Below are 19,232 nucleotides of genomic sequence, written 5' to 3' on the forward strand. Positions count from 1 at the left end.
TACTACACCATCCTGAAGAGTTATTATTCATTTTGCTTCTGGTTTTAGGAGAGTCAAAAAATGGTGTTACAGTTTAAAAATGCACATATTTTGAAGCAAACTTCAAGTGTGACCTTGGCAAATTTATTAACTTCAGTTTTCTAATCTGCACACAAACATTCACATAGATATAAAGGGCCTAGCCCAATGCCAGGCTCACAGCAGACTCTCTTGGTCACTGGCTTCAGAAACAGGCCAAAAGGAATTCTTCAGAAGCCAGCCTTGAAAGCCCTCACTGTGATTTGAGATCACTATTATTGATTTGGATTTGAGAAATGAAGACCCAGTCAAATCTCTGAAGAGTCTCAGGTTTCAGGATGCCTGAATGAGGAGGCTAAGAATGAGGAGACTCACAGTTCCTGCCCCTCAGGATGGACATCAAAAGAGACAGGCAGTTCTTCTTTATCCTAAGCAAAAGTACCCACTGGTGGACTCCATCTGTCTCCCGTGAAGCAAACCAGGAGCAGGAACCACCTCTGCTGGAGTGAGAGTCCAAACTCTGGGTATTAAGTTGGTCTTCATTGTGCTGGCCGCTGGGTCGGGGCAGGATTCTGGACCTCTCGAGGGCGCAGCCCGCCCAGTGCTGTCGGCTTGTTGGTGAAGGGGTGCCACTGGCCCTGGATGCTAGGACTGTCCGTGTGGAAGGGCTTGCGGATGCGGATCACGTCCAAGCCCGACTGGTCGGCCAGCTTCTGCACCAGCGTGGCGATCTCCTCAACCGACTTGCAGTTGAGGCTCTCCTCGCGCACAGCTCCATTAACTAGTCGAAGGGAGATGGGAATAACAGAAGCGGAGCACGGGTCAGACGAGCGGCAGGCAAACGGGCCGAGCCCCCTTCCGACGCCGCCCTTCAGCCCTCGCCCGGCCCCACTCACGGTATTCGGCCACTACTCTCGGCACACAGCACGGCCGCGGGTTCACATATATGACGACCCCGGGATTCCGGCGGGCGAAGTCGGCCACCTCCCGTTCCACGAACTCCCTGAGGGACCCGAGAAGGGTGAGCAAGGTGACCCCTGACCCGGGGCGACCGCGGCTGGAGTAGCAACCCCACGCCTTTCCTCGGCTCACCTGACGCCGCGGGACGAGGGCGCGTCACGGCTGAGGCTAAAGCTGAGGCGCTGCAGCTGCTGCACGTAGCGACCCAGCCCGTTGTGCAGGACGCTGGTCAGGAAGCGGCTCGCGGTCCCGCGGGCCGTCATGGCCACAGCTCACCGGTCGCCAAGCCGGGTCTCGCGGAGTCGGGGCGGGACAAACCAGAGGCTTCCGCTTCCGGTAACACTTGCATCGCGGCAGTTTTGCTTCCGAAGTCACAGCTAGTGGCTCGCGTGTGACCCATGTTGCAGGCGATAGGGGTTAGACGAGAGTGGTGACCCGGGGGCTGGGGTCAGGAGCGGCGGAGCTCCTAGCCGTGGAGCCGAGGAAGCCACCTGGCGGAGGCACAACGGGCGCCCCTCGGTGGGAGCGGCGGAGCAACACTAGTTGCCTGGAGTCCCCTTGAGAGGAGCTGTGGAGCGATCCTTTAGCAGGGGGCCCAGAGGAGAGGGACCACGGAAGGGACACAGACGGCCGCAGAGATGAGGACGACGAAGAGGGGCAGCGGAGGGGCGGTAGCGGCGAGGAGATGATCGAGTGAAACCGCGTCAGGAAGGGCGGTGCGGCAGGTGGCAGAGGTGAGATAGCTGCGGAGCGACCGGCCAGAGGGACGCGGACGTGAAAAAGTCGTCTGGCGTGGATGTGAGGTGGCAATGTAGAGGAACTGAAGAGGATTCAGAGGGAGAAGAGAGCTGCGTGCAGGGTCCCTAAGGTATGACCTAGTAGTGAAGGCACCCGAACCAGGCACCTAAGGCATTTCAAGCAGTAACTTCCTCCTTTTGAGTAGGAATGTGGGTCCTCCTCCGAAGCGGATACCCCCTCCGCATCCTGCTGCCCCTGCGTGGGGCGTGGATGGGACGGAGAGGCCTGCCCCGAAGCTTGACCCCTGGCCCTCCTCGCAGACGGTACAGGAAGGAGGCTCTTCCCGCCTTGGAGGCACCAGTGTTGCCTGTAACCACAACTGAAATCCGCCAGTATTTGCGGGCCCGTGGGATCCCCTTCCAGGATGGACACAGCTGCCTGCGTGCACCGAGTCCTTTTGTGGGGGCCTCAAAACTCAAGGACCAGACTGGTGCAGCCACTTCTTTCAGCCTGTTCATTGACAAGACCACGGGCCGCTTTCTCTGCATGACCACCCTAGCAGAGGGGAGCTGGGAAGACTTCCAGGCCAGCGTGGAGGGGCAAGGGGATGGGGCCAAAGAAGGGGTCCTACTCAGTGAGGCCCCAGAAGCTGAGGACAGTGAGGAGGTCCGGAGGATCTGGGACCGAGCCATACCTCTCTGGGAGCTACCTGAGCCAGAGGAGGCCCAGCTAGCTCGCATGATGTTTGGCCTCACCAAAGTGACAGATGACACACTTAAGCGTTTCAGCGTGCGCTATCTGCGGCCTGCTCGAAGGCTTGTCTTCCCTTGGTTCTCCCCTGGAGGTTTGGGATTGCGAGGCCTGAAGCTACTAGGGGCCGAAACCCAGGGCGGTGGGGTGCAGTATGTGGAGACCACCATTCCCCGGCCTGGTGCCTACCACAACCTGTTTGGGTTACCACTGATCAGTCGACGAGATGTTGAAGTGGTATTGACGAGTCGTGAGCTGGACAGTCTGGCCTTGAGCCAGTCCACAGGGCTGCCCACTCTAGCCCTACCCCGAGGAACAGCCTGCTTACCCCCTGCCCTGCTTCCTTACCTCGAACAGTTCCGACGGGTTGTGCTCTGGCTGGGGAATGACCTTCGGTCCTGGGAAGCTGCCAAGTTGTTTGCCCGAAAACTGAACCCCAAACGATGCTCCTTGGTGCGGCCTGGAGACCAGCAACCCTCTCCCCTGGAGGCTCTGAACCAAGGCTTAAACCTTTCTCGTATCCTGCGTACTGCCCTGCCCGCCTGGCACAAGTCTATTGTGTCTTTCCGGCAGCTTCGGGAGGAGGTGCTAGGAGAACTGTCAAACGTGGAACAGGCAGCTGGTGTTCGCTGGAGCCGCTTCCCAGACCTCAATCGTCTCTTGAAGGGACATCGGAAGGGCGAGCTGACAGTCTTCACAGGTAACCCTTTGGGAACTCACTGCTTGGGTGGGTTTGGGGGCAGAGGATTAGATGACTAAAGCATGTGGGTTTGGGCCATAGTAAATGTTTAAAAGGAGCCTTCCCCTCCCAACTTTGAAGCTTCTTGTGGACCTTGGTTTCAAGGTTAGGGCTTTACTCCCTCACCTAGGTCTGTGTTCAACCCCTGTGCAGGGCCAACAGGCAGTGGAAAAACAACATTCATCAGTGAGTATGCCCTGGATTTGTGTACCCAAGGAGTGAACACGCTGTGGGGTAGCTTTGAGATCAGCAACGTGAGACTAGCCCGTGTCATGCTGACACAGTTCGCTGTGGGACGACTGGAAGAGCAACTCGACAAATATGATGAGTGGGCTGACCGCTTTGAGGACTTGCCCCTCTATTTCATGACTTTTCATGGGCAACAGAGCATCAGGTGAGGTTTCCAGGCCTGGGGCTTTCAAAGAACAAGAGGGCAGGAGAACAGACTCCCAACAGTCTTCAGACTGCCATGGTCTAGAGATTACTTGTAACTGACTCTTGAATTCATTGTCTCTTCCTCTTCCCAGGACTGTAATAGACACAATGCAACATGCAGTCTATGTTTACGACATTTGTCATGTGGTCATCGACAATCTGCAGTTCATGATGGGTCATGAGCAGCTGTCCACAGACAGGTGACATCCTCCTCTTGTCTAGCTGTAACCCACTTAAACACACACCTTCTCAGACAGCTGGCCTCTGGGTAAACACTGTACTCTTGTTTTCTGACATATGTGCAAACACATAGCTCTCTATATGTATTTCTGTCTTTATAGAGGTGTGCAGTATGACAGTGGTAAGTGTGGAGAGGGATTTAAGTGTGAGTCCTTGGGTAAAAGGAAGTAGAGTGATGTTGTGGTAAGATGTGAACGAACCAGGAGTATGTGTTCATTCTTGTCCTTCTGTGTCTGATAACCTCTTTGCTTTGTTGGGCAGGATTGCAGCTCAAGACTACATTGTCGGGGCCTTTCGGAAGTTTGCAACAGACAGTAGCTGCCATGTAACACTGGTCATTCACCCCCGAAAAGAGGATGATGATAAAGAACTACAGACAGCATCCATTTTTGGCTCAGCCAAAGTAAGTGGACTTTACAAGATCTCAAGCTATGGAGAGTAGAGGGGGCAGATATAACCAGGGACAGCCCTCATTCAGCCTTAAATCATCTTGACTACCCGTGTGGAACAGGCAGGAGGCAGCTGCCTCTGAAGCCATGACATGAAGAATACATGTGCTAGAATAAGACAATGAGGGACTTCCCTGGTGGTGCAGTGGTGAAGACTGTGCTTCCAATGCAAGGAGTGAGGGTTGGAGACCTGGTCAGGGAACTAAGATCCCACATGCCATATAGCACAGCACACAAAAAAAGAAGACAGTGATTACAACTCAATATGATAATACTTGGGGCTTCCCTTGTGGCTCAGCTGGTAAAGAATCCGCCTGCATCATGGGAGACTTGGGTTCAATCCCTAGGTTGGGAAGATCCCCTAGAGAAGGGAAAGGCTACCTACTCCAGTATTCTGGCCTGGAGAATTCCATGAACTGTATAGTCCATGGGGTGGCAAAGAGTCGGACATGACTGAGCGAGTTTCACTTTCATGATAATACTAAGAACTATGATAGGCAGCACAGGTATTTGGGGAGAAGAGGCATCTGAGTCAACTTGGGACATCTGGGGAGACTTCTTAGAAGAGGTGTCAACAAAGGTTGGGTTGGGTTTTGGCAACAATAGGTATGAAATAAGCAAGTGAGTGGGAGGGCCCTCTGGGCAGCAGGACCAGCCTGGAATCCTGGAGCTTCCATGGCACATGGAGTGAGTGCCTATTACGTGCCAGGCCTGGGCTGGGCACAAGGAAGACAGGGCAAGGAACGAAAACTATGTGCCATGATGAAACGGACATGGAACTGGGGAAAAGAATGACAGAAGTGGAAAGATGCTGGTGCCTTTTTTATTTATGGGTATCAAGAATGTTCTCTCCAGGGAAGTGAGACATTTAGACTGGGACCTAAATGATAAGGAGCTCAGGTCGAGTGAGGTAGCAAGCCAAGGAGCCAGATGTGTTAGCAGCAGGGGGAACAGCATGTACACAATCTGGGACAGCAACAGGGTTATCAGGGAACTAAAATACTCAAGTGACCCCAGCATTTTGGTCAGTAGTTTGGAGAGCTTTGGTGACAGGGGAAGTCCCTTCCCACATTCTTGCTATTCCTGCACACTCAGCCTTCCTTTGTGCTTCTCTCATATATCTTCTTGCTCCTTCTTCCTTCTGCCCCTTATCCCCCAGGCAAGTCAGGAAGCAGACAACGTTCTGATCCTGCAGGACAGGAAACTGGTAACTGGGCCAGGGAAACGGTATCTGCAGGTGTCCAAGAACCGCTTTGATGGAGATGTAGGTGTCTTCCCACTTGAATTCAACAAGAGTTCTCTCACCTTCTCCATACCACCAAAGAGCAAGGCCCGGCTCAAGAAGATCAAGGATGACAATGGACTAGTGGCCAAAAAACCCTCTTCTGGCAAAAAGGGGGCTATGCCCCAGATCTCTGACACTTGTTCCAACCAGGCCCGCAACCCCAACCAGCCAGACTTTTCCAAGCCTTCAAGATGAAGACACTGCAGAGCTGGGCATTGAAACAAGCTTAGCAGGACAGTCTGGGGGTAGAGACTCTTAGTCCTCTGCTAGGGCAACCTCTGTCCTGTAGTTGTGAGCTATGGGCCCCTGTCTTAGTCTGAGGGGCCTAGCATAGGGAATGGTTTCATTGTGAGAGAATTCAATTTAGCAAATATTTGAGAACCTACTATGTGCTGGTCTTGGTTCTAGATTCTGGGAGTATAGCACTGACAAGATAGATGAGGTCCCTGCTCCCATGGAACCTGTAATCTGGTAGAAGAGACAAGCAATGAGCAAACACACACAAAACATAGTTCTCAATAGTGAAAAAATGCTCTCAAGGAGAAAAATAGAGTAATGTGATAGTGCTTACAGGCTAGTTTAGAGTAAGATTTGAAAAGGTATCTCTGAGCAGAGGACATTTGAGCTGGGACCTCTAAAAACTACGACTGAGCCATGTGAACATGTGGAGAAAGAGGAATCCAGGCAGAGGAAAAAGGAAATACAGAGGCCCTGAGTTGAGAACGAGCAAGTTGAGGTCAAAGCAGGGGGGTCAGGCTCCCTGAACCTGTAGGGGAATAGGGGAACTTCTTGCCAAAACTGCAGCCCAGGCTTTCAGAGCCAAGGGGTGACATGGTAGACACCAAACTCCTCTACCCACCACTCTGAAGCCTTCCCTAAAGTGGTGCTTACTACCATCTGATCTAGGTGCTTCACCCTTGTATTAATAATACCAGGGCTAGCTACAAAGGTGGAAGTCTGGAAGAGAGCCATGGAATGGAGCTGTGAGCCTAGAGTGCCTGCCACCTAGACACTCATCCCATGGTATGCTGCCTCGGACTACTGGAGTGGATGCAATCATGACTTTTTGTAGAGCCTTTTCCAGTTTTACTGAAAGAAAAAAGAAAAAAATATATATATATATTTTTTCCATTGCCTTTGTTACTCTGCTTTTTCTTGTTTGACCACCAGGTGTCTCCCTAGTCTTTAACTGGATTTTCCTTGAACTGAATTTTCCTCTCACTTTTTGAATTGGGAATGGATAGGTCCCCTCCCCCACTCCATCTGAGCTGCATGCTCCCAAGAAAGCAGGATCTGCATGCATGCACACTCTTATACCTCTTCACGGCCTAGGGAAGATCGGATGGTGCTTCTTTATCCCTGTCTTCCCTGAGGATCTCCATGTGATCCCTGGCAGAGGTATGGGTCACTGGGCCCCATGCCTAAGACCTTGCCTGACCAGCTGTCCCTCTGTGATATGAGTCACTCAGTGGCCTCAATCATTGTGGATTCAGGCTCAGCATATTCTTATCTGCTCCCCACCCACTTCCATTTCCCTCTCCTTGTACCCTCTCTGGGTTTCCCCTATGTTAGTGTGTGTTAGAACTCAGTCTCTTGTTTAAAAATGCAGAACCTAGGCCCTACTCTTCCCCCAATCCTGACACACAGGCATTTCTGATTCTGGAGGTTTCAGGAGAGGTGCAGGACTCCTTGTTTTTAAGATACTCTGAAGGAGATCATAAAATAACTTATGCAGAAAGAGACCATGTCAGAAATATTGCTAAATAATAACACTTTCCCATGTTACTTCCTCTGATATTCTATTTTTTTTTTAATTTTTTTTTCTTTTTTTTTTTTTTTTTGGTCTTGTTTAATCTCACAAGACCTCCAAAAATTACTGGGAAAGGTAAAATTTTTTTCTTGGTTCTACGTAGTCTGCGTGGCAGTACCAGAGACTAATCTCAAGTAGAAACAAAAGTCTGTTTCCCTTTAGATTTGCCTGCAAGAGTAGTGAGAATGAAAGATGTTCTAGGGCTGGGGAGAAGCCTTTTGTTAAGGAAGGGGGTATTGGGGGGGGGGGATGTCCTGCTTCCTGGAAGCAAGGTTGCCTTATGAAGCATTCCCTGTCAACCTAAGAGGGAGGTCTAGAACCCTGTGGAATGGTTTGGGGTCTCTGGTCTGTTGTGTGTGAGAACTGTGACTACAGTTGTCTCCTGAAACAGACCCTGGAACAAAGCTGTTCTCTGGGGGGAGGAGGGGGACCTCCTCCAGGGCCTCCCTTCTTGGGGGTCTCTCCCAGACTGGCTGGAGCCAGGCCTCCTAATCCTGCAGTAATCATTCCCAGCCGCTGGCTGGTCTAGGCCTCATCTAGGGTCTGTAACGTTGAACGTCAGCCATGCCTTCCAGATGCACACTACCAGGTCAATCCTACCTATAAGGATGTGGGTTCCACATTCCGGTCTTCTGTGCTCAGGAAATCCTTCAGGGATTTCCATTAGGGGACTTTTATGAGGTCTATGAATTGGGGATAGAGGGATAGATACACACTTGCCTGTCTTGCCCCACCCTCCTAGCAGACAGCCCACACAAAGCAAACCAGAATGGTAGGGGGGAGGGGAAGCTAATGATCCCCCTGCCCCACCCCCTACACACACACATTTCATTCCACACCTGTCTTAAACTCCTCCTGTGAAAATTAGCCCAAAGTGTTTCAGGAGCCCCTGGAGCCCAGAAAGTAGCAGTTAATCCTTGGGTCCTATGTAAGGTCCCTGCAAGTCACTGTTTCTGTACCCCGCCAAAGTGGATTGAGACAAACTGCCTGGGCTAGAACCAGTACTCAGCCTGTGCCCAACTGGAATCTTCCTCGGAGTTGAGGGACAGCCTGGCCCAGTAGAATCCAGCTGGATCTGCAGCCTTGTCCTCAGATTCACTAACCCACTTGACTGTGAGGGGGCAGCTTTGGTCCTCCATCCCTTCACTGGGGATGGGTCCGAGAAGAGACTCAACTCAAAGGACTCCTGCTGCCCAAGTACTCAGGCTGCAGATATGACCCAGATACCTGTAGACATCACGGTCTGCCCTCCCACAGGCTGCCTTGGGTGCCATGGAGGGAGGGAGCCTTTGGTGCAGTACAGGTCAACTTCCTGTTTGTGCCTGTGGGTGGAACTTTAAAAGTCTAAGAGAAGCCTGGCCACCCTCTGTGGGGGGCCAGAACTGGCAAGTCTGCTCACCTGGGCAGACACCTACTCCAGGGGAGAGGAAAGTGTTGGTTCTGCTTGAACAGCCCCAACCTCAGAGGTGTGTGTGAGAAAGGGCGGGGTCTGTTTTGGTGAAATCCGAGCTTTCTTTGTCTGCTTCCCAGGGGTTTTCCCTGTGTCTGGGGAGTGGGCCGAGAGTGGACCAGGCTGGGCTCCCTACTGACCAGAGGATGGTGGCAGTAAAGCCCTATAGCCAACTTGGTTAGGGCAGCCAGGTAGCTTAGCTTAGCTGTGGCGCCGCTGGCCCCTTCCTAAATCAAAAGCCAGTTCCAGAAGCTGCGAAGTCAGAAGTCCGAGGGGCAGTCTTGGGCCACCGTCGCGACACTGCTTGGCAGGGTACCAGATCGGCTGCTGAGGGGGTGCTGTGCAGACCACTCCCCTGCCTTGGTCGGGGGCGCGGCTTCAGCCGCCCCGCCCCCTCCACCAAGCTCCGGCCGAGCGCGCTGGAGAGCCGGCGAATCTGCGGCCAGGAGGTGCCGGCCCAGGATCAGGAGCCCGGCGGGAGCTGGAACGGCGGTTCAGGTAGCGCTGGGTGAGTGAGTGGGGGCGCCGCGGCGGTGTAGGAACTCTCGCCTCCTGCACACCCCCGCCCCGGAATGAACTTTCCCAATCCCGGGAAGCGGGGGATTGGGGTGAAGAGACGGGTCTTCAATCCAGGGTCCGCGGGCGAAGAGTCTGAACAGGGAACGTGCACGGAAACTCACACCGACGGGCGCACACAGACCCACGCGCGTACTGGAGACACCCGAATCCACGTGCACTGCGGGACGGACGCACTCAAAGAGTTTCGCTTGCTGTCGGCGGATCAACGCCGCTGGCCCGCGCGGACCCCCAGCGGGCAGGGTGTGCTGCCGTCGCGTACTTGACGAGGGTGGGAGAAAAGGGCCGCCCAGTGACCGCGGACGGGGGCGGGCCGGGTGGGACGCCTCCGGAGGTTCCGGCTTCCCTGCTGCCCGCAGGTGAAGACTAAGACGTAAACAGGCGTTGAGCACGTGATCGCTTCGCAGACCCAAAGGCTGTACTGGGGGAGCCTCGCGGCGGGAACCTCCCTCCCCCATACTAAGCGAGTTTGAAAGATACCTTGCCGGGCTGTATTCCACTCTCCACCTGGAGGGGATAAGCCCTTCCCCAGGAATGGGAGCACAACGCCCCCTGGAGTTGGGGTAGCACAGGAGGACTACCTGGGAGGGTTGGTTACCTGGGCTCCTCACCTTCCTTCTCCGGAACATGTTGCCTCCATTCCTGAAGGTACCCGAGGGGGGCGCAATTCTGCATGGCAGTGTACAGCAGCCTCCGCTGGGACCTCCAGCCCCGGGGAGCAGCTGCGCGAGCGCCTGTGGGTCCCCTTTCTTACTACACTCCTCCTTGCGGAACTGGGAGCTCCTCCCCTCAAAGTAGGAGCAGAAAGCCCACTCACGCAAGAGTGGGAGCCCCCCTTCCCCAAAGAATGCATGACCGTACACATCCTCTCTATACCAGAGTGGGCCTGTCTCCCTCTGATAGAAGGGAGCACGGCCCCCTCCCCCCAGCGAGTGAGTGAGTGGGCAGCGGCCCTCGGCCTCCCTCCCCCCGCCCCTACACACACGCTGAGCCCAGCTGCTGCCTGAGCTTCTGGGCAGGCTGCCAGAAAGGGGAGGAGGCTCCTGGTGCCCCAGGAGGCTGGGATCAGGGCAAGGCCAGAAGAGGGGGGTCTCTATGGGGGTGGGGCTCAGTCTGTACTTGTGAGGCAAGAGGGTCTAGGGTGAGCCTGAGGGTGGCTGGGCTATGTTTCCCTTTCCAGGGAAAAAGAAAGAAAACAACTCTTTCCATGGAGCTAAAAATAGAGCTGAGAGCCGGCCAGGCTGCGGCCTGGAAGGGTGGGGGGTGGGGGGGAATGCTCCTTCCTGGGGCAGAGGAGCTCTGGCAGGCCTTAGTTCTGGGGGGCGGGGTTAGGGGGCAGGAGGCTGTCCTTGCCCAGGGATGCGGGCATCAGCTGACCTGGCTAGGTCACAGAGACCCCTATGGGAAAGTCTGTGTGATAAAATGTTTGTGAAATACGACGTGTATGTTTAAGAAGTTGTCTTTGTGACTGTGAAAAAGACTGTCATAGTGTGAAAAATGCTTGGGAGACAAGTATATTCAAGATTGTGACTGGGTGCAAAGGAACTTGAGCTGTGAAAGCTTATGCACAACTAGCCGTCACACCGAGTGTATTTCTGTGAGTTGGCCTGATTATGGAAAGAAGGGACATGGAACCTTCTGATGTACCAGACAGACTGAGTGATTGTGTCTGAGACTGAATGTGGGAAAGGTCGTGTGGGTGTTTAGATTGTTGTTTGCCAGAGGGTGAGAGTATCCCTGACCCTGAGAAGACAGTGGAACGTTGTCTGCTGTGAGGCTGGCGTAAGCTTGGCCTGTAGGTTTGGACCAGCTCACCCACTGGGGTGACTTTTGGGGGCCCAGGGGACGTCTCTGTGAGCACTGACCTCTTAGCAAATGACTCTGAGGAAAGGTTGAGGAGCAAAGAACCGCGCTCGAGTAAGGCCTGGGCTCTGCGGAGAGGGAGTACAGCAATGGGGAGAAGGGTAGGGGCCCCCCAAGGTTGGGGGTGGCTGGGTGTGTTCTCTGAACGGGCCGCCAGGTGGCGCCGCCTCCGCAAATCCTAGCGTGCCTTCTGCAAGCCGCTGGGGGTGGGGCAGGCACCCACCAAGCGTCGGCCCCCGACTTGTGCCGGGACGCAGGGCCCAGAGTTGGGTGCAGGTGACCCTCAACCTCCCTCTCTGGACTCTGAAGCCGGAGAGTGTGCCTGGGGGTGAGGCATCGACTGGAGGAGCGGAGGGGGAAGGGCGGCCGCCGCGGCGCCTGGCCCTTTGTGCTCGAACAATGACCAGCTGCCGCTGGCCCCGGGGCCCAAGTAGGGGTAGAGGGTGATTCGCCGTCGCCTAGTCCGGAGCCGACCGAGCACCAGACACACAGTCATCGCGCCTCGGAGGGAGGGAATCTGAGTCCCGCTGCGTAGCTCCAGCGTGCGCCCAGCCGGACACGCGTGACGCCGGGTGCCTGCGCGTGTCCGCGCCCCGGGGGCGGGGTCACCCCTCGGACCCTCCCCCGCGCTGCACCGCCCACTTGGGCCGGGCGGGGGCCAGGCCGGGCCGGGGGCGCCTCGGAGGCGGGGCCGGGTCGGACCCGGCCGCTCCGAGTGGCCGCGCGCGGCAGGCTGGAGCCGGGCGGCGCGCCTGTGGAGCGCTGGGGGCGGCCCGGGGCTGAGCATGGAGCGGCGCGGTGGAGGTGAGGGGGGGGGCCGGGGCTGGGAGGCGACCCGGGGGCGCCCCCAACTTCTGCGCGGCCGAGGTCCCGTGGGGAGGCCGCATTCCTCAGCTGCCCCCACTTTCTGGAAGAGGCGGAAGGAGGGGGGTGAACTCCGGAGGGCGGATTGGGGGCTCCCGGCTTCCTGTCTCGTAATGGAAACTCGTGATCCCAGACTTGATCCCGCTGGATGGTCCTGGAGTTTGGTGAGGGGGAGACTTTCCCGAACTCTTCTGCCCCCAAAACAGGTCTGTGGGAAACTCGGACCTCGGCCAGACCTCCCTCGGGCCCCGGCTGGATCCAGCCCTCAACCGCCCCCGGCCCACCGAGCAGGGCAGTGTGTGCTGTACCGGAGCGGTTTCTCAAGGATGTTGGGGAGTGCGAGGGGTTCCCTTCCCACAGCCACAAACGCATTTCTCAAAATGGAGCCTCCACTTGCCCCTCCTTTTCTCTCGGGCTCCGAGAGCGGGAGCCGGGCTGGTTGGGCCTGGCTTTCCAGGCGCCTGGCTTTGGCTCCGTGGGTGTCTGGCTCTCAGGGGCCAGCTCAGCGTCTCTTCTCGGTTTAAGGGCCCCTGGCTTCGTGGGGACCCCGGCTCACTGGGTTCGCCTGACCCTGGAGCCGCTCTTCGTCTTTGTCTCTTGTCTTTTGGGTCCCTGTCTGAATCTCTGTCTCCTCCCCTCAGTTTCCACTTTCTCTGTGTTCACTGAAGTGGGGAAACACACCGAGATGCCAGCCCTCTTGGCCCCTTAGGGGAAGCCCCTTCCCCACGGTTTCCTGCATGCCCTGGATGGTCTGGGAGAGGACAGAGGAGGGGGTGTTCTTTCGTCTTTGCTCAGGACTGGCACTTGTGGGGTGGACTCAGTCCCCACCCCTGCTCCGAGGGCACCAGTCACCCCCACCCCTGGCTCCCAGCTCCTCCTCCCTCAGTCTGGACACCTTCCTCCAGATCTTTTGACTTGAGCAGGGAGGTGGGGGAGGGTGGACTTAACGGAACACCAGCAAGAATGAAGGAGAGCAGATCAAGCAAAGAATAATGTCTCTTCTCTCCACACACTCCAGTGAGTGACAAAAACGAGGCTCCCACTCACCCATTTGGCCCTGCGTGCCACCCAGACTCTCACCCTCTCACATGCACACACAACACTCTGTACACACTTGTGCACTATTTCCTGTTCACACACTTGTGTAGGATACATAAACTCGTATATATGAATGGACATCAAACCATTCTCTGACATAGTCACACTCATACGTCACAGATTCACTAATGTATGCATTTATAATTTTCACATACTTTCTGAGAGAGTTGCACAGATTTTTGTAAGGTATGCCCATATGAGTTCATATATATGTACATGTATATATCTGAATGTATTGATACATCTATCCAAACATACATGTACTTGCATACAGTCATGTTTTCACACACAGTGCTCATGTTCATGTTCTTGTGCACAGTTTCACACGCACAAATAAGTAAAGTGAATACACTCCTACTCCTACGCAGTTCTCTGTCCACTTCTTGGCCCCCACTCTGCATGATGACTTCAGCAGATGCCTGAGTCCTGGTCTTCAGCCTCAGGACTGGGGAGGGAGTTCCGGTTGGAGGCTTGCTATCCCCTTCCAGGAAGGAGCAGGGCCTGGGGAGGTGGAGCCCTCTTCCCTGGAGCAGCTGCCAGAGGTGATGGTAGAGCCTCTATCCTCATCCCTTTGGAGTTACTCTGGGGAATGTCGAAAGCTAAAAGGTTTCATAGAGGTTGGCAGTGGGCCTGTGGAGGCTTCTTTAGGCCTGACTGACTGGGTGTGGTGAGGCTAGGAATTGTCATGGAAATAGGCATGAGCCTGCATCCACCTCCGGAAAGCAGGAGACCCCAGAGGGCACCTGTGGGCTCCCTAAGAGCTCTGGTTCTTGTTTGACCAGCTCCACCCTTGCCGTCTCTCTGTCTGGGAGAAACTGAGGCCCAGCTGGGTGAGGCTGGGCACTGCCTGGCCTTAGCTCTTTGTTCCCTAATTACCATTTGAGTTGCTAACTGCACCCCTGAGTTTGCCCAGACTGCATCTAATGAGTCCACCTGTCCCAGGGGGCCAGGGACCAGTGCCGGGAGCTGGTACAGAGGGCTCCCTCCCTGATTCCTGGCCTCTGTGGGACCCCCATTCCCTCATCATCCCTTCTTGATAGATTCAGTCCTCAGCCCTATTCAGACCAGAATTGGACAGTGGTCTGGGGCCCAGGGAGGATGGAGGTTCTTGCCAAGATGCAAGAGGGGATGTGTTAGAGGAAGGATATCAGTGCTTTTCACTGATTTCGGGTGGACTGTTTGACCTGAGACTAAGGACCAGGAGGGACTCAGGACTTTATACAGGGAGGGAGCTCAAGATGGAGAGACTCAGATGCCACTTCTCTGCTCACAGGTTTCCCTGGAGGCCCTTGGCCAGGCCTGAGCCTCTGCTGCCATGGCCATTGTGCAGACACTGCCAGTGCCCCTGGAACCCGCTCCTGAGGCCGCTACTGCCCCACAAGCACCAGCCATGGGCAGCGTGAGCAGCCTCATCTCAGGCCGGCCCTGCCCTGGGGGGCCGGCTCCTCCTCGCCACCATGGTCCCCCTGGACCCACCTTCTTCCGCCAGCAGGATGGGCTGTTGCGGGGCGGCTACGAAGCACAGGAGCCACTGTGCCCAGCTGTGCCCCCAAGGAAGGCTGTCCCTGGTACCAACTTTACCTATGTCAACGAGGACTTCCGGACAGAGTCACCCCCCAGCCCAAGCAGTGACCTTGAAGATGCCCGAGAGCAGCGGGCACGCAATGCCCACCTCCGTGGTCCCCCACCAAAGCTCATCCCTGTCTCTGGAAAACTAGAGAAGGTGAGGACCAGCCCTTCCTTTGAGGGTCTGGGTGGAATCAGAGGTCCCCTGAAGAAGCTGAAATTTAGAGACCTATTTATAGGAAGGAGTATAGGCTCCAGATTCATCAGACTTGGGTTCCCATCCCAGCTCTACCTCACTCAGGGAAATCATTTAACCTTTCTGAGCCTCAGTTTCTGTGTTTGTAAAATGGAGGTAACAGGTCAATTCTCATAGGATTGTTGTGAGAAATCTAATAATATGTGTGAAGTGTTTAGCCTAGTGCCTGGCACATAATAGGTACTCAATAAATGTTAGCTTCTTAGAAATACTGTTCTATATAACTACTGTGTGTTTGCATTTGAGCAAGGCCTGTAACTCCCTCAGCCTCCATTTCCTCATCTATGTATGCGATAGTGATAATATTTTGCTTGCATGGATTTTGTAATGACCTGAGAGGTACATTTTAAGTTGCCTGACGTAAGTAAAGCTGACACAGGAGGCCCTCAGCCAGTGGTAGCAATTGTTATTACTATATGGGGTTTGGGGGCCCGGGATGGGAGGGCAGGGAGTGTGATAAGGGCTTCGAGAGATTGGGCGGCTCATCCCCATTGTCAAATGGCACCTTATTTCAGAACATGGAGAAAATTGTGATCCGCCCAACAGCCTTCAAGCCAGTGCTGCCCAAACCTCGAGGGGTACCATCCCTACCTAGCTTCCTGGGTCCTCGGGCCACCGGACCGTCGGGGAGCCAAGGCAGCCTAACGCAGCTGTTCGGGGGCCCGGCCTCCTCCTCCTCTTCCTCCTCCTCCTCGGCTGCCGACAAACCCCTGATACTGAGTGGCTGGGCCAGCGGCTGCCCATCGGGGACTCTGTCTGACTCCGGCCGAAACTCATTGTCCAGCTTGCCCACTTACAGCACCGGGGGTGCCGAGCCGGCTACCAACTCCCCAGGTGGGCACCTGCCCTCCCACGGCCCTGGGCGGGGTGCCCTGCCGGGGCCAGCCCGAGGAGCCCCCACCGGGCCTTCCCACTCAGACAGCGGCCGTTCTTCCTCCAGCAAGAGCACAGGCTCCCTGGGGGGTCGCGTGGCTGGGGGACTCTTGGGCAGCGGTCCCCGGGCCTCCCCTGACAGCAGCTCTTGTGGGGAACGCTCCCCACCACCGCCCCCGCCCCCTCCACCCCCTTCGGACGAGGCCCTGCTGCACTGTGTCCTGGAAGGAAAGCTCCGAGACCGGGAGACGGAGCTGCAGCAGCTGCGGGACAGTCTGGACGAGAGTGAGGTGACCATGTGCCAGGTGTGGTCAGTGGCAGTGATGGGGGTGGCATGGCAGGACATCCACAGGTGCTGGGCATACAAGACGCATTTCTGTCTGCTAAGAGGCAGGTGTTGGGCTGGTGACCCCCATCCCTACCCCAGCTGTCTGGTTTAAAATCTAGAATGGTGGACACGGCACCACCATATACTGTCTTTCAGACTTGAGCACGTTACTCGGTTGTACTGAGTCTGTTTCCTCACCATAAATGGGGATATTCCTGTCCCCAGGGTTATCATGAGGATTAAGCAGGGCAAAGGGTGTTAAGTGCTTAGATCAATGCCTGGCACCTGGGAAGTGCCACACACATGCTTGCTATTATTGTTGTCTTTCTTTTAATAAAAGTAGTTGTTACTGTCGGTATCCTAATTATTGTCACTGTTGAATCCATCTTCCCTGAGCCCAGGATAGTGGGCCACCAGGGCAGTTGGTGACTGGGGTGCTGGGGGTGGTCAGGGTTGGAGGTGTGGGGGAGCCTCCAGGACCCAGGCCTGCCCTCTCGCCTGCAGGTGTACGAGGAGCGACAGCGGCATTGGCCCCGTGAGCGAGAGGCTCTGCGAGAGGATGGCGTGGCCCAGGCCCAGCGGGCCCAGCGGGCCCAACAGCTGCTGCAGCTTCAGGTGTTCCAGCTGCAGCAGGAGAAGCGGCAACTACAGGACGACTTCGCGCAGCTGCTGCAGGAACGCGAGCAGCTGGAGCGGCGCTGCGCCGCCTTCGAGCGGGAGCAACGGGAGCTCGGGCCACGGCTGGAGGAGACCAAGTGGGAGGTGAGCTGTACCAGGAGGGGCAGGGAGCAGGGCCTTCAGTGAGGGGGTAAGCCTTGAAAGGAGGGGCCCAGCCACATCCCCTCACCTGCCATCTCCAGGGGGCCTCCCCTTCCTCACTTTTGTGAGATGAGGCTCCCGCCTCTGACCTCCCTTTCTGGGTATGGGTCTCCTTGGGGGCCTTCACATTTGGTCTCCTCATGGCTCTGCTCTAAGTGCTCAGGTAGCCAGTGACATTCCCATCCACTGCCTTCCCACCAATAATGAGAATGTAGTGTTTATTCCTTGACAGGTACTGCTACTCGAAGCATATAACGTAGAGTATCATCTAATCCTTGTAATAACCCTGTGAATTGGGTGCTGTTCACACCCTCATTTCATCAGTGAGGAAAATGAGACCCAGAAGGGATGGAGCCTGAGATCACACCTAGTCAGTGGCAGAGCTGAGATCTGAACCCAGGCAGTCTGGCTCTAATGTCTGTGCTTTCCACCAAGACACTGTAGTGCCTCCCAACTGGAAATGCAGGCACTGCCCTTTGCTGCTTCCACTCCTGCCAAACCCGCATGAAGCTGGTGCTTCATGATGGTTTAAAGACCCCAGCTTTGAAACCAGAAGATCTGGGCCTAAATTCCACCTTAGCTGCCTCAGTGTCTTCATCTGTAAAATAGGTACAGTGATCAAACTGGCACTCCCCAAATGCCCAGCTTGATGTCAGGGCCTGGCCACCTGGGAGAACCTTCTCACCGTCTTTTCCAACTGTCTCCTACCCCTAGGTGTGCCAGAAGTCGGGTGAGATCTCCCTGCTGAAGCAGCAACTGAAGGAATCTCAGGCAGAGCTGGTACAGAAGGGCAGCGAGCTGGTGGCCCTGCGCGTGGCACTGCGGGAGGCCCGGGCAGCGCTTCGGGTCAGCGAGGGCCGGGCACGGGGCCTCCAGGAGGCAGCCCGAACACGGGAGCTGGAGCTGGAGGCCTGTTCCCAGGAGCTGCAGCGGCACCGTCAAGAGGCTGAGCGGCTGCGGGAGAAAGCTGGGCAGTTGGACAGTGAGGCCGCCGGACTCCGGGAACCCCCTGTGCCACCTGCTACTGCTGACCCATTCCTCCTGGCAGAGAGTGATGAGGCCAAGGCACAGCGGGCCGCCGCCGGGGTCTGCAGCCTGCGGGCCCAGGTGGAGCGGCTCCGGGCGGAGCTACAGCGGGAGCGGCGGCGAGGCGAGGAGCAGCGGGACAGCTTTGAGGGGGAGCGGCTGGCCTGGCAGGCAGAGAAGGAGCAGGTGATCCGCTACCAGAAGCAGCTGCAGCACAACTACATCCAGATGTACCGACGTAACCGGCAGCTGGAGCAGGAGCTGCAGCAGCTCAGTCTGGAGCTGGAGGCCCGGGAACTCGCAGACCTGGGCCTGGCAGAGCCAGCGCCCTGCATCTGCCTGGAGGAGATCACTGCCACTGAAATCTAGGGCCTTAGCTCCGCCCTGTGCACGGAGGTCTACTGAAAGCAGGCAGTAGTCTCAGATCCACCGAGGGCCCCAAAGTCTGAGGGCTCAAGGGCCTTTAGTCCCTGGGATGCAGGCCTCTGGGCCTCTGCCAAGGACTCAGGGCTGCCCGATGACTTGGATCAGACTCCCTGAAGGTCCCCGTGTTCACTGTCACCCAAAGGCTCCTACTCACTCGACCTATTTCATTCACTCCCCAAATACTGCCATTGCTACTTTGCCAACCCCACACCCCCCAGCGCTCCCAGCCCACTCAGCCAGGGGGCTCAGAAAAGGAAGGGGCTCCCTCATCTCCACGTTCTCCCCACCATCCCAAAGCTAGAGCGAGCCATATAGCGCCAGCTGCTCCAGATGTGCCTGCCCCCAACCCTGCCCATGTTGGGGAACAGGGCTGGGACTGGGGTCTGATCCCCAGGTCCCAGCTCTGCAACCCCTCTCCTGGGGAGAAGGGGCTGTAGTCAGACCAAAGGAAGAACTCAGAAATGTTTATTTGTGTTTGTGACCAAGTGGCCCCTCCCCATATCCAGGTTTTTGGCCTCGTTTTTCACTTGTATATTTTTCACATTGTAAATTTCTTGTACAAACCCAAAGAAAAAAATTAAAATTTTTGTTTTTAAAAAAAGATGAGTGTGGTGGATAAAGATTAGGGGAACTTGTTTGACCCCCCAAGCCCTTTTATTTGAT

At 55.8% G+C, this 19,232-nt stretch overlaps 3 protein-coding genes across 11 annotated transcripts; 2 read left to right on the top strand and 1 right to left on the bottom strand.

The window, feature by feature from the left end:
- Positions 1–101: 101 nt before the first annotated feature.
- On the bottom strand, positions 102–1,297 carry MRPL43 (mitochondrial ribosomal protein L43). Its single transcript, XM_065923148.1, has 3 exons — positions 1,111–1,297; positions 915–1,021; positions 102–799 (listed from the first exon to the last, which is right to left on the bottom strand). Exons 1-3 carry the CDS (start codon positions 1,239–1,241, stop codon positions 558–560), a joined length of 480 nt encoding a protein of 159 aa, XP_065779220.1. The 5' UTR covers positions 1,242–1,297; the 3' UTR covers positions 102–557.
- Positions 1,298–1,345: 48 nt separating this feature from the next.
- Positions 1,346–6,693, top strand: TWNK (twinkle mtDNA helicase). Of its 3 annotated transcripts, none has more exons than XM_065923146.1 (6): positions 1,354–1,712; positions 3,040–3,166; positions 3,359–3,599; positions 3,733–3,840; positions 4,142–4,283; positions 5,489–6,693. In XM_065923146.1, the coding sequence occupies exons 3-6, from the start codon at positions 3,478–3,480 to the stop codon at positions 5,807–5,809; spliced, it is 693 nt and encodes a 230-aa protein (XP_065779218.1). In that variant the 5' UTR covers positions 1,354–1,712; positions 3,040–3,166; positions 3,359–3,477; the 3' UTR covers positions 5,810–6,693. The 3 variants fall into 3 exon arrangements, with proteins under 3 accessions (XP_065779216.1, XP_065779218.1, XP_065779219.1); XM_065923147.1 differs by lacking the exon at positions 1,354–1,712 and adding an exon at positions 1,800–1,846; XM_065923144.1 differs by having other exon boundaries at positions 1,346–3,166.
- A 2,359-nt stretch (positions 6,694–9,052) lies between these two features.
- On the top strand, positions 9,053–19,170 carry LZTS2 (leucine zipper tumor suppressor 2). 7 transcript variants are annotated; one of them, XM_065923150.1, is made up of 5 exons: positions 9,053–9,382; positions 14,549–14,998; positions 15,613–16,275; positions 16,803–17,060; positions 17,832–19,170. In XM_065923150.1, exons 2-5 carry the CDS (start codon positions 14,591–14,593, stop codon positions 18,510–18,512), a joined length of 2,010 nt encoding a protein of 669 aa, XP_065779222.1. In that variant the 5' UTR covers positions 9,053–9,382; positions 14,549–14,590; the 3' UTR covers positions 18,513–19,170. The 7 variants fall into 7 exon arrangements, with proteins under 7 accessions (XP_065779222.1, XP_065779223.1, XP_065779225.1 ...); XM_065923151.1 differs by having other exon boundaries at positions 9,053–9,372; XM_065923153.1 differs by lacking the exon at positions 9,053–9,382 and adding an exon at positions 9,589–9,693.
- Positions 19,171–19,232: the final 62 nt, after the last annotated feature.

The sequence above is a fragment of the Muntiacus reevesi genome, chromosome 2 (assembly GCF_963930625.1).
Source record: "Muntiacus reevesi chromosome 2, mMunRee1.1, whole genome shotgun sequence".
NCBI lineage: Eukaryota > Metazoa > Chordata > Mammalia > Artiodactyla > Cervidae > Muntiacus > Muntiacus reevesi.

What these genes read in the sequence shown, in the direction of transcription:
- LZTS2 (XM_065923150.1), top strand. Translation starts at nt 14,591, where the DNA reads ATGGCCATTGTGCAGACACTGCCAGTGCCCCTGGAACCCGCTCCTGAG. An exon ending in GTGAGGTGACCATGTGCCAG is followed by an intron (nt 16,276 to 16,802) that starts GTGTGGTCAGTG and finishes TCTCGCCTGCAG; the next exon opens with GTGTACGAGGAGCGACAGCG. An exon ending in TGGAGGAGACCAAGTGGGAG is followed by an intron (nt 17,061 to 17,831) that starts GTGAGCTGTACC and finishes TCCTACCCCTAG; the next exon opens with GTGTGCCAGAAGTCGGGTGA.
- MRPL43 (XM_065923148.1), bottom strand. Translation starts at nt 1,241, where the DNA reads ATGACGGCCCGCGGGACCGCGAGCCGCTTCCTGACCAGCGTCCTGCAC. An exon ending in CCCTCGTCCCGCGGCGTCAG is followed by an intron (nt 1,022 to 1,110) that starts GTGAGCCGAGGA and finishes CGGGTCCCTCAG; the next exon opens with GGAGTTCGTGGAACGGGAGG. An exon ending in GAGAGTAGTGGCCGAATACC is followed by an intron (nt 800 to 914) that starts GTGAGTGGGGCC and finishes CCCTTCGACTAG; the next exon opens with TTAATGGAGCTGTGCGCGAG.
- TWNK (XM_065923144.1), top strand. Translation starts at nt 1,924, where the DNA reads ATGTGGGTCCTCCTCCGAAGCGGATACCCCCTCCGCATCCTGCTGCCC. An exon ending in CGAGCTGACAGTCTTCACAG is followed by an intron (nt 3,167 to 3,358) that starts GTAACCCTTTGG and finishes ACCCCTGTGCAG; the next exon opens with GGCCAACAGGCAGTGGAAAA. An exon ending in CCATTTTTGGCTCAGCCAAA is followed by an intron (nt 4,284 to 5,488) that starts GTAAGTGGACTT and finishes CTTATCCCCCAG; the next exon opens with GCAAGTCAGGAAGCAGACAA.